Source organism: Rhinolophus hipposideros (assembly GCF_964194185.1).
Source record: "Rhinolophus hipposideros genome assembly, chromosome: 6".
NCBI classification, from domain to species: domain Eukaryota; kingdom Metazoa; phylum Chordata; class Mammalia; order Chiroptera; family Rhinolophidae; genus Rhinolophus; species Rhinolophus hipposideros.
The window spans coordinates 40,105,823-40,120,015 of NC_138052.1; the positions used below are offsets into that span (position 1 = coordinate 40,105,823).

At 34.9% G+C, this 14,193-nt stretch overlaps 1 protein-coding gene across 14 annotated transcripts in view; it reads left to right on the forward strand.

The window, feature by feature from the left end:
- Positions 1-14,193, forward strand: part of SLC4A10 (solute carrier family 4 member 10) — a 264,790-nt gene that overhangs the window by 242,399 nt on the left and 8,198 nt on the right. For all 14 annotated transcript variants that reach the window (XM_081052804.1, XM_081052800.1, XM_081052797.1 and 11 more), the window contains 3 exons: positions 2,077-2,250; positions 3,122-3,244; positions 11,994-12,061. In XM_081052804.1, coding sequence (XP_080908930.1) covers positions 2,077-2,250; positions 3,122-3,244; positions 11,994-12,061 — 365 coding nt within the window. The remainder of the gene's footprint in view (positions 1-2,076; positions 2,251-3,121; positions 3,245-11,993; positions 12,062-14,193) is intronic.

Here is a 14,193-nt window from a genome sequence, read left to right on the forward strand (position 1 = left end):
GGAATGGTAAATTGATATTAGGACAAGATAGAAGCTAACAGCAAAACTCAGAATACATTTGGCATTACTTAAGTAGTAATAAATATTTGCTGAATGCCAACAGTTCAAGGAGCATGTTATTTAGTTACTCTATATGTTATAGGAACCTATATTTTACCTGATTATTTGGCAATATTAAGACACTTATTATCTAGGCTTTTCACTGTGCAACATGGCAATAAAAAACAGATCACAATGTTCTCATGAATGCTGTTTCTGTACTCAGATATATAACCACATCTATATTCATTCCGACACTTCAGGACTCCAAAGTAAAACAAATGTGCCATTTAAACTATAACAATTGAAGCACCCACACACTGAAGTACACTTATGCAATAACACAGCTTAACAAATGGAGAAATGGTGGCTGGGAAAAATGAGTTCTGTAGAAACTGAAACATTCAGTTATAAGACAGAAGATTTTACTTTGTTTCTTCCATAGTCCCACCTCCACCGTGTACCAAATTTTGTTTGTTTAATGACATGTAATTTTAAGAGATATTTAGGAGATAGGAATAAAAAGACCTAATGAAATATTTATGGACAGTATGGAGAAGGATGAGCCAGGAAAAAATTCATCCCTTAGTACTCTGCATAGAAGGTTTTCAGTGAATTGTTTGGAAGGTATTAATAAATATGAATAAATACAAGGCAGATGAGCTAACTTATATATGATTCTGGTTTAGATGATTGAGGGAAGATCCTGCCATGTCATAAGATAGGTGTGCAGAAGGAAAGATTGGTTTATGTTGAGTTTGGGATTCCTAATATACAAGCAGATTTTGGTAAAACAGGACATTTTGACCCTGACACTTGACTCTGTGGCACTTGCCCCTTGGCATATTAGAACCATTTTGGAACAGTTGATGAGAATTGCTTGCAATTTTCTTACAAGTTAGCTAAGAAATACAATTCTTTTGAAAATATTATTCTTTTGAAAATGCATAATAGATATTACTGTAGAAATGGCATGAAAGATCTGACAGTGATGAAACCATATTCTAAATAATCGCTTCTTGTTGGAAACATTCAAAACTGCAAAATTTGGCCTGAGAAATATTAAACAAAATGATACACGTAAAACTGACATGCAGTACAGTTTGTTAGTAAGTAAAATATGAATAAACATTTAAGCTTCCTGTGAAAATTTAATCTATAAAATTTGAATTGAGAAAATTAGCTTTAGTAGACAAAAATAGCCTCAGAGTCAAAACTATAACAGTAATATTATATAGTCCAAAAATAGTTGTGCTGTCTCTATGGTAAAATTTAAACAGAAATAACATTGATCCGGATGAAAATCATTTTTATGAAATACAACTGAAAAATACATAAATGTTTTGACAGTGTAGTATAAGAAATTGGTCAATAGTTAACAAAATTTGTTCTGGAAATACTTTACCAATAATTCATGTAGGTTGCATCTTTAAGGCTAAGATATTTGTGTTTGTAAAAACAGCCCCAAAACTGGAATCAAAGGAGCAAGGCTAAACAGCAGAGTCAAAATAAGAAGGTCAAACCATCCTACTCAGCAGCTGGATGTGTGCCGAGAGCTCAGGAGATAGAGCTGAAGTAGAGTTCTAGGCCCGGAATCTTTACCAAATGTGTGAAAGTTGAAGCCATGGGTGTGGCTGAACTATTTCAGGACAGAAGAAGATAGAGAGTGGGAGTCCAGGAAGCCCTGGTGTTAAGGGGCAAATAAAGGAAGAGATTGTGATGTGACAATGTAAAAGAGGATAATGCGATGTTCTGTTTCTCAAGGCTATACTCTCTCAGGTAGCAACATTTACCATTGGCTTTACTAGTTTTAATTGTTTCTAAATTACAATCTGTGTCCATAGTCAAGAAAATGTGGGCAATTATGAAACCGGAACTGTAGTATTTCAGTGTACACATAACAATCCTTTGGTCCAGATGCTCAGATGTCAACTTAAGTGTGATTCAGATATACCGTATATTGGACCACGTTAAACCTTTACTTATCCTACTTTTATTGTTGTCTGTACAAAGCCATTTAGTCTGTTTATCTTTCAGTTCTTTGATAGAATAAAGCTCTTCTGGATGCCTGCAAAACATCAACCAGATTTTATATATCTAAGGCACGTACCCCTTCGAAAAGTCCACCTCTTCACAATTATTCAGATGAGTTGCCTTGGCCTTTTGTGGATAATAAAAGTTTCAAGAGCTGCTATTGTCTTTCCCATGATGGTATGAAACCTCTTTTTCTCTTTCTGTGATTTTTCTGCTCTTATTGGAAACCCGTGAACTGAAATTGGAACAACAGAGTAATTTTTAACAATTAGTGGAAACCCTGGTATAAACTTTAACCACTAAAAGTAGTGTCTGTGATTGGGTTTCAGATTACATATGAATTTGGGCGATTCATATTACTTTGTCTTTATCATTCTGAATATTGGTAGTAGTTTGAATTAATTGAAGTTGGGTGGAAAAATGTAAACTTTCAAAACTTAACATTATTACAGAATTGTACAAAATTGTATGTAACTTTACTAACAATTGTCACCCCAATAAACTTTAATTTAAAAAAAACTTAACTTTAAAAATAGACCAGAAAATCTGAAAAGTTAGGGGGATTTTTAAAATTAGGTTTCATTAAGTATTTCAGACAAATTTCAAATATTTCAAAAAAAATACTGAATTTGAATGACTATAAATCATTTAAGATATTATCAGCATAGATGAGAATGGTTTAATTTTACTTAAAACAATGCAAACTATTAACTACATGTATTTAAGAAGACAGTCAAATATATTTTATAGGTTTTTGAATAGCTCATTTAAATGACTCCTATCATGAGTAGCATCATAGCTATTATTCTGAGGATGTAGTCAGAAAGAGAAATGAAGGAAGCAAAAGTACAGACAATGATACATATATATCTATATTGATATTTATATTTATATAGATATAGATATATATATAAATATATGTATATATCTTGAAATTTCACTTTAGTCTCAGCCCTAATTGAAATTGATGTGTTTCTACTGAAAAACAAATTTATAGCTCTCATTTCTATGTTTTCCCTGTTTTACACTATTTTATTATTTACTTCAGGTGTTAGCTCTGGTATTTGTAAGAAAGTTGATGGACTTTTTGTTTACCAAACGGGAACTCAGCTGGTTGGATGATTTGATGCCTGAGAGTAAGAAAAAGAAACTAGAAGACGCTGAAAAAGAAGTAAGTCAGAGCAAAATAAATACAAAGAGAGCACTTGCACATAATAGCTCTTTGCAAAACTAAATTATTATGTTTATCTTTAGATAGTTAATGATTACTTACAACCAGGTGGACATGTTTGGAAGATTAATGTTTAAAATCATAAAGTTGAAACATGAAGAGAGCTAGAGCACAGGTTACACAAGGAAATCAAATCCTAGTGAAATATGCAAATAACTTTAATGGATTCATTAATGGATAATGGATTCATTATCCCCTAAATTGTACAGTTTATTTTCCCCTGTGAATGACAGAAACTTACTGATGCCTACTTATTTCCACATTATGGTCATGCAATGATTGCTTTTTGGTGGAATGTTTAAGAAGCAAAAGGAGACATTATCGCTGTTGGTATTTTTCTAGGGGACAAAGTTTTAATCAAAAAATTCTAATGAAAAAATAAAATTAGTTACTCTTGACATAGATGAAGTGCTTAAGAAGAACATATAGATATTATTTGCTTTCAAAGTGATTTAAGATTGAGTAAATATTGTTTGACAAACTTTTGAGATTTAGTAACTTTCCTGGACTACTGATTTATCCTTTTTGTTTCATGTTAAAACAATTTAAGTTTTATTATGTATTTAAAGTTCATGTGTAAATCTGGGTCTGTTTTGAATGTTAGTAATCATAATATTTTTTAAAGTATATAAAAACCACAAAGAGTAGATATGGAAAAAGTGACTAGTGCATCATTTAGTAGAATGATTGTGCCCACAAATTATAAAACAGAAACAAAATTTCCATGTGAAGATGGAATGAAGATGAAAGAAAATACTTGATGAGAATTGTGCATTATTCTTTCCACTTTTCCTTCTTCCACAATCGAATACAGTTAATGTATTCAATTTCTTATCTACTGTGCTTTTCTCAAACCATGGATATATCCCTTTCTACTTTGGGGAATCTGCAAACATTTCAATGAGCTTAGGTTTTATTTAGTCATTAGGTGAGGCTTGTTTAGGACACAAAGTTTAATGAGCTTTATGCTCAGATGTTTCTACAAATATGGCTACCTCATATGTGACTATCTGGCATTTCTTTACTTTTCCACGGTGTCCTATCACTGACAATGGATTCCCACATTTAGAAATTGATCACAACAATGTATCTTAATACTGTGTGAATATTTCAATTTTCCCAAATACTGTGGGAGGCATACTTATACTTGTACTTCTAGTAATACTTATTAAACATTAAAAATATCATTTTATAAAATTATCACTTCTTTAGTTTTCTTTTTGGTACATTTTTATTTAGGTAGGAGAGTTTCTCTTAAACAATGCTTTAACCAGGGTATTTAGATAGCCTCTATTTGTTTTTTGGGCTTTTTTTAGATAAGGCTTTGCTATCATCCTCAGATACTATTCAAGAAAATTATGACACAATTTGGTATAAATTAAACGTAAATAAGATAGACACTAAAATATAGAAATTCTAAAGTGAAATGATCTATACTTGAGGTAATTAAAATTATTCAAGTTGAAAACGATTTCCAAGAAGTTTTAAATTCCAGAGAAAACAATTTTGAATTCAAAAGTCCTTGACCATGAGCTACCCCTCAGTCTTTCTGATAGTGAGAATACCATTATGTATACTAAAGCAGTAACTTACAAATGTAATTTTGCTTTATTTTCCTGCTTTGATTTCCTGTCAAATGTCTTCACCATTTCTGTAAGAAAAAGCTAGAAACAGCCCCAGCCATCTAATTGTCCTGCCCACAGCATTCTCCTTAGGCCGCATCCATACCATGGAAGATTCTTACCCTTCTAGAACTTTGTAAAATGAAAAATGATATGTATATATAACAAATGATGTTTAATATTTTCCCCTTTTATCATGAAAAAAATTAGATTCTCCCTTTATATGTCGGTGAAGTAGGAGAGAACAAATTTGATAGTAATCATACATTTATTAGAATCTGCCGTTTCTACTTCCCAGCACCATTCACATAGCATATGTATAATACTTATATGCATAAGTGCCAGATGTCCATTCTGGAATTAATCTCAGATTGACAGAGACCCTACTTAATGAGCTTCTCTCCTTTGTACATTATAGACCCACTGTACTCCAATGGGTGTTTACTGTTTTCTGATTATGAAGATAAAGATTTTAGAAGGAATTACATAGTACTAACTTTCCTAGAACTCATGTTTTCCAAAAGGATACAAAAATAGATTAAAGATTTATTGAGGCAAATTTACAGCGGTATCCTTCAGATCTGCATGTGAGAAAAAGTAGGGGAAAATGCCTTGCAATACATTAATCAGCCAGGTTTACAGACTTTTAAAATCTCAAAATAGATTCATATGATGATACTTTCATGTGATCCTCAGTAAAAGGAAAGAAACAAGAGAATCAGTAATACAGTGAAGAAAAAGTCCATAATTGAACATTATAGAATCTGACCAATGAAGAAAAAGATAATTCTCCATCTAACAACTGGGGAGAGAAAAGGAAGTTTAAAGATGTTCACTTTCTAACTTGGAATTAGTATTAAAAGGGTATGATCAGTATAGAGAGGAGGAAGATTTAAGAAGGATTGTACTACAACTTAAATTTTGATCGATTTTCTGCTTGGTCTCCTGGATCTTGGAATTTCATTTTCTTGAGGCTGTGGCCTCCACTGAAGGACGTGACCTTACTGCGGCCAAGGCCCTTACTTATGCCAAGGCCCAGTCTTTTCAGAGATTGTGCATCAAGGTGGTGAACAGACAACTTCTCCAGAAATGTTGCATTTCTGCCATTGTTCTAATTAATTGAGTGATTGTGATCCGGGAAGATGATAAATAGCAGAAATATCTCAGCTCTTTGAGACTTGAATTTAAAGGAGGCTCACCTCTTGTCCTTTTGATGATAGTTACAAGCTTGTGCTTTTATCCTCCAGGGTTTTCCTATCAGTAGCCCACTTCTGGTCTTACGGCATTGAGAAAACATTAGTTTGACCTTAAAATTCAATAATGAGTTAAGCAGAATAAATAGCTACACAGGCCAGTCCAAGGTCGCAGAGCTTCTGTTCCAAATTTTCATGTACTTCATGCATATGCATATGCATATGCTTCAGTTTTTAGAAAGAAAGGATTATAATCAGGATAGAAATGAATATTGGAACCCTGACATTTTGCACATTGCTCTGTGTAAAGGGAAGACTGCAGAATCAAATTCTGGATGTCCAAATGTGCTCAGAGTATCAACATGCTTTCCTTCCTACTTTATTCTCCAGGACATTGTACACATTTGACAAAAGGACTGCTGTTAAAAGCAGAAAGCCCCAGCAGAATGTTTGCTCCTGGGTGTGGGGAGAAGGCAGCTAATGTTCGACAAATCCTGGAAATTCAACTCTGGACAGTGATTGTGATATTGACACTTCTTGCTTTATGGGAGATTCACTCCAATATATATGCTGTAGGAAAAAACAAAATGGGGGCAGATAGAACTTGTGATCTGTATGAAGCAGGGTCATGGGCAAGGCTGAGAGGATGCAAAAACAATCTAGAAACAAGTGCAATTAAACAAATTACAGAGCATGCCTTACTGCTAAGAAAGATCAGGATTGGTTGTAGATTTAGAAGTACGGCCTAATTATGACACAGGCAAATGTTATTTCTCGTTGAACCTTAGAGTAAGACAAGCATCTTCTTTATCAAGCAGCGGGTTTTCCAAGGGTAGTGCCAGGACCTCTGCTATCTCAGCCAACACCCGCACTGTGTTAGAAATGGCAATTCTTGGACCCTACACCGGACCTTCTATTCAAAACTCTGGATATAGGGCCAAAAATCTGTTAGCAAGACCTCCAGGTGATTCTGATGCATGCTGAAATTTGAGATAATATCTTTCCTAAAACCACAGAATATGTATCTTCTAAATCCAAGGGTACTCTACCAGAATTTTTGTAGTTTATAATAATTTAGTCATTCGGAGACACCGAATAAAATATTCTGATGAAAAACATATGTTGCTTGCATCCGTTTATATCAATTCTGTGTGTACTATTCCTCTGTCCCATTTTTCTTTTCAGCTTTCATTGTTAAAATGAATAGTTGTTGTGTATTGGCTCTTCTGTCTGTTGGAAATTTTAAGAAATACCTCTTAAAGATATAACATTTTATGGTTTTCAAAGTATTATACATATATGTATATATGAGTATAGTAATATTATGTGCGTATATATACACAAACAGAACGCATAATATTTGCATCATTACCTATTTTATTTGTAATCGAGGAAGGAAATGGTAAACATGTCTTATGTTCTTTGGCCTTGTGTTCTTCTTAGATAACATAAAGGGGTTAAACTTGATTTCTGGAGTCCCTTCTATTTCTTAGGATCTATGAATTCTAGAACTGCTGAATATTGTCTCTAGGACTCTAAGCATTTTTGTGGACTTTGGCTCTGCTGTTACTGTTTGTACCTTGGGCTATTTGAGGACTCCTACATAGATACAGACTTTACCTGAGAAATGGATACAGTAACAGATGTTTCCTCTTTCACTGAAGGTAGAACATTTGTTAGATATCACGGTATATGAATTGTATTTTTTTATGCTACCACAAAATATAATTCATGATGTAATTTTATGCATAGCATTGTATTCATCAAAACACTCCACAATTTAACTCCAATTTTGTTTTCCACTTCTACTCAGCACAGGCCTTTGGCTACAGCCAGGCTAGTTCATTGTCATGCAAACACGTTTTATTTATAACTGCCTTTTATCCGTGGCCCACATATTTTCTTCCTGCCTAGGGTTTCTTCCTTTCTACTATCAAACTGATCAGAGAAGACTGACTCAGAGACCACTTTCTCTGCCGCTGTGCTTTTTACAGTGATCCTTCTCATCCTCTGAGAGGGGGTTTACATCTCTCTTTTTATTGCTGTCTCCCTAGTACCTGGCGGGCTACCTGTCATGTATATAATACTTAATACATATTAGTTTGATGGATTCATGAATAGCTCCTGTATTATTCTTCTTGTTCACTGTTTGTATAGCACATATTACATGCTCAGTAAATGTTTGAATGCTTTTGAATAGGTTAGTTTTTTAAGCATTAATTTTCCTGCCTCGTACTGAATATAGCACTAATTGTCCTCCACTTGTTCAGTATCTGAAAAACGCTTTGACTACCTTTATTAAAAGATGGTGTTCAAATTACAGTATAAAATCTCTCAGTCAAATTGGTGAAACCCCTCAAATGTCCTTGGATAAACTCACACATTGTTTTGTATACCTGAAACTAAAAAAAACAACTTTGATCATCATCCTTTTAACATTCAGAATATTGTAGAATTTAGCATATTTTGATGGACCTTGTATAAATGAACTGCTGAATGGAACTAATTTTAAGGTACTTCTGACTTAAAAAGTGACAGGTATCCAGTTAGCTTTATGCTCTTGCTCTTTTTCCCTGTGTGACTGCGATAAACTAGGTTGTGATTGTCGTGGTGGCTAGTGCCCAATTTGACTGCTTCTCCCCAGAGTCTCAGTGTTTGGCTTCTTCGGAGTGCAGCCTGGGTGTGCCGGCCCTCCATCCCACTCTGGGGCCCACCCAGCTTCCTTCTGGCACTGAAGGCAGCGGCTGCTCTGCCACCCTTCTCTGCAGATAAGCATGGCTTGAAAATGCTATCTTTAGAGGTGATGAGTTTTTGTTTGGATAGAATTATGACTAGTATAAAGCCCACACATGCTAACCAGCCACAGAGTGCAAAATAATTATTGAAAGTAATTTGAGAGAAAAGTGGAAAATGATCTGAGGAAAAAAACAAAATTGTTCCCAAAGCATCGGTCCAACTTTCTGTTGTGAGATTGAATCTTGAGCCGTGGTTTTCTACTGCCAGGTAACCTAAGTGTCGGTGGCCCTGATCTTCAGCTTTTTTGAATTTTACCCTTTAGTAAACCTTTCTACCTGGCTTTTTGACATTTTATTCCAAGTTGGTCCGAAAAGATATATATCTTTATATATCTATATCTGTATATATCTATATGTTTGATATATGTTTGATATATGTTTGATATATATTTGATATATATAGATCCACCAAGCTCAGCTTTCAGTGGACTATCAAGGAGAGAATTGGATTTTGCTTGTATCTTGGTTTTACTTAAATAGCATTGGGATCACTGAATGTTTCCTCTTTATGTCCTTCCCTGTTCATTAAAGTTACTTTTCTATAGAAAATGTAATCGTATCTACCTGAAAGGATACGTGTGTTCTGTTCATGGCCTCAGTAATGTGCATATAGGTTAATATATATATGACACATATATTATGTTCCATGTAGAGTGACTAACCCATTTGCAAGGCATGCCTTATTCTACGCTGCAGATTTGCTCTGCTCAGATGCTTAAATGTGTAATTTCAAACCAGTGGTACCATCTATTCACCTTAAATTAGTTCTAATAGTATTGCCAAATGCCAAGGGCAATAGGCATAATACATAAGTAATAAAATATATCTGATGGGTCTTAAAAGTTTTTCCTTAAAGAACAACAAAGAAGAATAGAGTTAATTTCTGTAATGCAAAGGAGTAACAGACACATGTCGTTGGTACCAGAGAGTATAAATGTAACATAGGGTTTTGGTGGAAGGGGTGGTGCTTATAAGCAAAGAAACAGCAGAGCTCATGCAATTGCCTGGCTTCTCCATTATTCCACAGCATAGGCTGGGCATAGATATTCTCTATACAGCATGGGAAGGCCCCAGCAGAGGGGAGCCTGCTTTGGTCAGCAGGTTGGATCTGTAAGAGAGCACTACAAGAGTGAAGGAGCTTTAGAAAACACCATTTCTTTTTTTTTTTTTTAATTCATTGGGGCGACAATTGTTAATGAAATTACATAATTTCAGGTGTACAATTCTGTATTACATCATCTATAAATCCCATTGTGTGTTCACCACCCAGAGTCAGTTCTCCTTCCATCACCATATATTTGATCCCCCTTACCCTCATCTTCCTCCCCCCACCCTCCTTACCCTCTGGTAACCACTAAACTATTGTCTGTGTCTATGAATTTTTGTTTCTCATTTGTTTGTCTTGTTCTTTTGTTGTTTTTGGTTTATATACCACATATCAGTGAAATCATAGGGTTCTCTGCTTTTTCTGTCTGACTTATTTCGCTTAGCATTATACTCTCAAGATCCATCCATATTGTCACAAACGTTCCTATATCATCTTTCCTTAACCCCGAATAGTATTCCATTGTGTATATATACCACAACTTCTTTATCCACTCATCTATCGAAGGACATTTTGGTTGTTTCCATGTCTTGGCCACCGTAAACAAAGCTGCAATGAACATTGGAGCACACGTGTCTTTATGTATAAATGATTTCAAATTCTTTGGGTAAATACCCAGGAGAGGGGTTGCTGGGTCATATGGTAATTCTATTTGTAATTTTTTGAGGAACCTCCACACTGTCTTCCATAGCGGCTGCACCAAAAAACACCATTTCTTTAAGTAATATGACGAGGGCTATTTAGCCAGGTGGCATGTAAGTTAAGAGCCAAGGTCTGCGGCCTTGCATGCAAGGACTAATGACATTAGTCAAATGTATCTTTCTGGAAGCTGGTTTCAATCAGCCAAGCTACTGCTAAGCTACTAAAAGAGGGAAGGCAATGAGGCTCTAGGGGTTTCCCTATTTTCTCTCTTCAGATCCCCTTTGGTCAGGAAGTCACCTAGCTCTTCATCTCCGTACAACTTAAACTTCCATTTCTGGAGTTTGAGCCAATAATTCTAACATTTTTAAATGGTCCCAAATAGTTCTCTGAACTTGAGCATTGCTAATGGACCTGTTTAAAAATAAATGCGTTAAACAGGAGCTACAATCTATAGGTAACTAAATTTCTTTTTCGGTGCATGGAAAAAAGTTGACGATAATATTATTGAGAACTAAACCAGGACATTTCAGTTTGGTAGCATAAGATTATCTGCATCCCAAAGATATAGTTTTACAATGTTATATACAAAGAAATAAATATATAAAGCATTTCTGTAAGAAGAAACCTGAAGCATAAAACAAAAGCCTAAGATGCATCCCTAACTGGAGAACACATCAGTGTTTCGGTCCACACCAGAAGATATCTTCTACTGTCTGTTTCTAAGTCTCTCAGATCTCTAAAGCAGTGGTTCTCAAAGTGTGGTCCTCAGATCAGCATTATCAGTGTCACCTGGAAGCTTATTGGAAATGTAAATTACTGGGCCCTACTTCAGACCTACTGAATCAGAGCTTCTGGAGGTGGGGCCCAGCTATGGGTATTTTTAACAGGCCCTCCAAATGATGTAAACCAACATTTGAGAACCACTGCTTTAAATGCACCCTGCTCATTCCTTTCTAATAGAGCATTCTGGGAATATGATTTCAACTTTGTAACAATGAAAATGATTACATTACCCATGCTTTTGTCCTGGTAAAATTCAGATTAATTTAAAAAGAAAATCTGCTTGGAAATTAACCACGTTTTACTTGGAGTGACATGAAGGAGATTGTTGTTAGCATTTAAATTACTTTGTGATATGAGACTCTCATTAATTACTTATGTTCTTGGTAGCTGATGCTTTATTGAAAAGACCTGTGCTAGCATTAATAAATGCAAACAAAGTGGAAGGTCCTAGGGTTAATGAGATAGTGAAACATTAATCTGTGTTCCTTCTTCACTGTAAAAGGGAGCTTCATCAGATTCACTTTATCTGTTTTACATTTGTCTTTTCAGGAAGAACAAAGTATGCTAGCTATGGAAGATGAGGGCACAGTACAGCTCCCATTGGAAGGGCATTACAGGTAAGATAAAAACAATTTGAGGAATGGAATGTGTTGTAATGTACTCTACTTAAAATTTTTGTAGTGTGTGGATTCCTATGGAGGTTTGCTGAGATTGTGTAGAGTAGAAAGAACTGAAACTAGGAATTAGATTATCTTGTCCCAGTACTAAGTTCAGTCACTAATAGCTGTGCGATTATGGCCAAGTAGCTTAAAATGAAGGGGGACAGGGGGCTGTTGTTTGAAGTCTTTTCTTCTCCTATTTTTTAACGGATACAAAAGCTCTCTTTCATAGCCTCTGAAAGTAGCACCTGAAGACAGATCCAGACTCAATTCTGGGATAAATGAACTAGGTATTCACTAAATTGATCACAGGTAAATGTTTGAACTCTGGGAGGTTACCCCTTAAAAAAGGCACTTCCAAAGAGATAATCTATTTCCTGAATTGAAAGATTCAGCTATACCAGTCATTTTAGGAAATATATATGTAACTCTCTAAAATATGATAATTGTCTATAATAATATAAGACCTGGTATTATACTATATTATATTATATCATATCATATCATATATCATATCATATCATATTATGTAAGACTTGGTATTATATTATATTATATTATATTATGTCAAGTCTTATATTAAAATAAGACTGGGTCTTATATTATTTTTTTTCTCCAAAAGACTAATTAGAGCTGATGGTCCAGCTAGGTCTTATTTTCGGGGAAACCCGATAGCAAAAGAAAGCAAACTCATAATTTATAATAAAAAACTTTTGAAAGTTTTTATCCAAAAATTATGTATATGGTCTTAAAGTACTTAGGATAATTTAAGGCAATACCAGTAAATAAATAGAGAATACTTTTCTATGAGGAGGAAATTTGCCATAGTGTTGAAAGAAAACAGGGGAGAATCTTTTGGATCTTCAGGGTCTGACTGTAAAATCATATTCCCTAGATTTAAAAAGTATAATTATGTACTACTTAAGAGTGAGCACAAGTTTAGAAGGTGTTTTATCTTTTCTTAAACAATATTTAAGTTTTAAAATCCTGTTGATTGTGCAGTTGAATCAGCTTATTCCCCATGTATTCTATAGAAACCTAATCTCACGTGGTACCCTTTCAAAAGGATTGTGTGGTTAAATAAGTTTGGAAAATGTCCCATGCTGTATCCCAGTTCAGAAATTCACAAACCACACTATTTAAAAAGTGTATATTAAAAAAATCTAAATAGTACTGCATTAAAAAAATAATTTAACTGTTTAATACAGCATTTTCTAAGCTCTTTTGCTCACAAGACGGTCACATGACATCATTAAAATCCTGTATTCCACAGGACACTCTCTTAGGAAATACTATACTTTATCTCAGGCTTTGAGTTATCAAAGGCTGGATGGATCAGAGAAGTTAAAAATTGGGCAAGGGAAGGGCCTGCGAGACCCAAGGTTTTGCTCTAGACCCTTCGTTTTTCCCTTAAAAGCTGGATTTGTTTCCATCTTGTGAACAACCACCAATGAGGGTCATGTGAGTTTAGCCTAGGATTTCTGTAGAACATAATTTTTTTTCACAGCAGAGTATCTTTTCTATGTGTGGTAAGAAGAGTGCGATTTTCTTGCTCAATGAAACTTTCCTTGACTTGGCCTGTGATATATTTCTGCTGCCATTTGGTTGTGTTTCCGGCCCTGGGAATGTTTTGGATCATTCTGAAGGTCTCCTCTAATTGGTGCCATTTTTAAAGTGTGAAAAAAAGCTCCCAGCATGGTACTGGTGCTGATATTACAGGCTCCCCCAGACATTTGGAAAGTCTTCTGCCAAATACACAGGCTGCCTTCACTTATTCAACAATATTTATTGAGTAAGTACGAAGTCCCAGGCTCTGTCTAGGTCTTGGGGGAACAGCAGTGAACCAGTGGACCAATGGTAAAGAATTCTTATCCTCATGCATCTGGTATTCAAGTAGACTAGAGGCAGGAAGAGACAGAAAATTAACAAATGAACAGGTTCTATGAGGTTATCTGCTGTGCTATGAAAGTTAGAGGAAGAGACTAAGCAATGAATATGCAGAATCAATCTCTGTAATGTGAAATGAATTTGGAAAACCATAGGCGAAACCAGTTTCTATAAAACTAGAATCTTTTTTCATAGATTTTTTT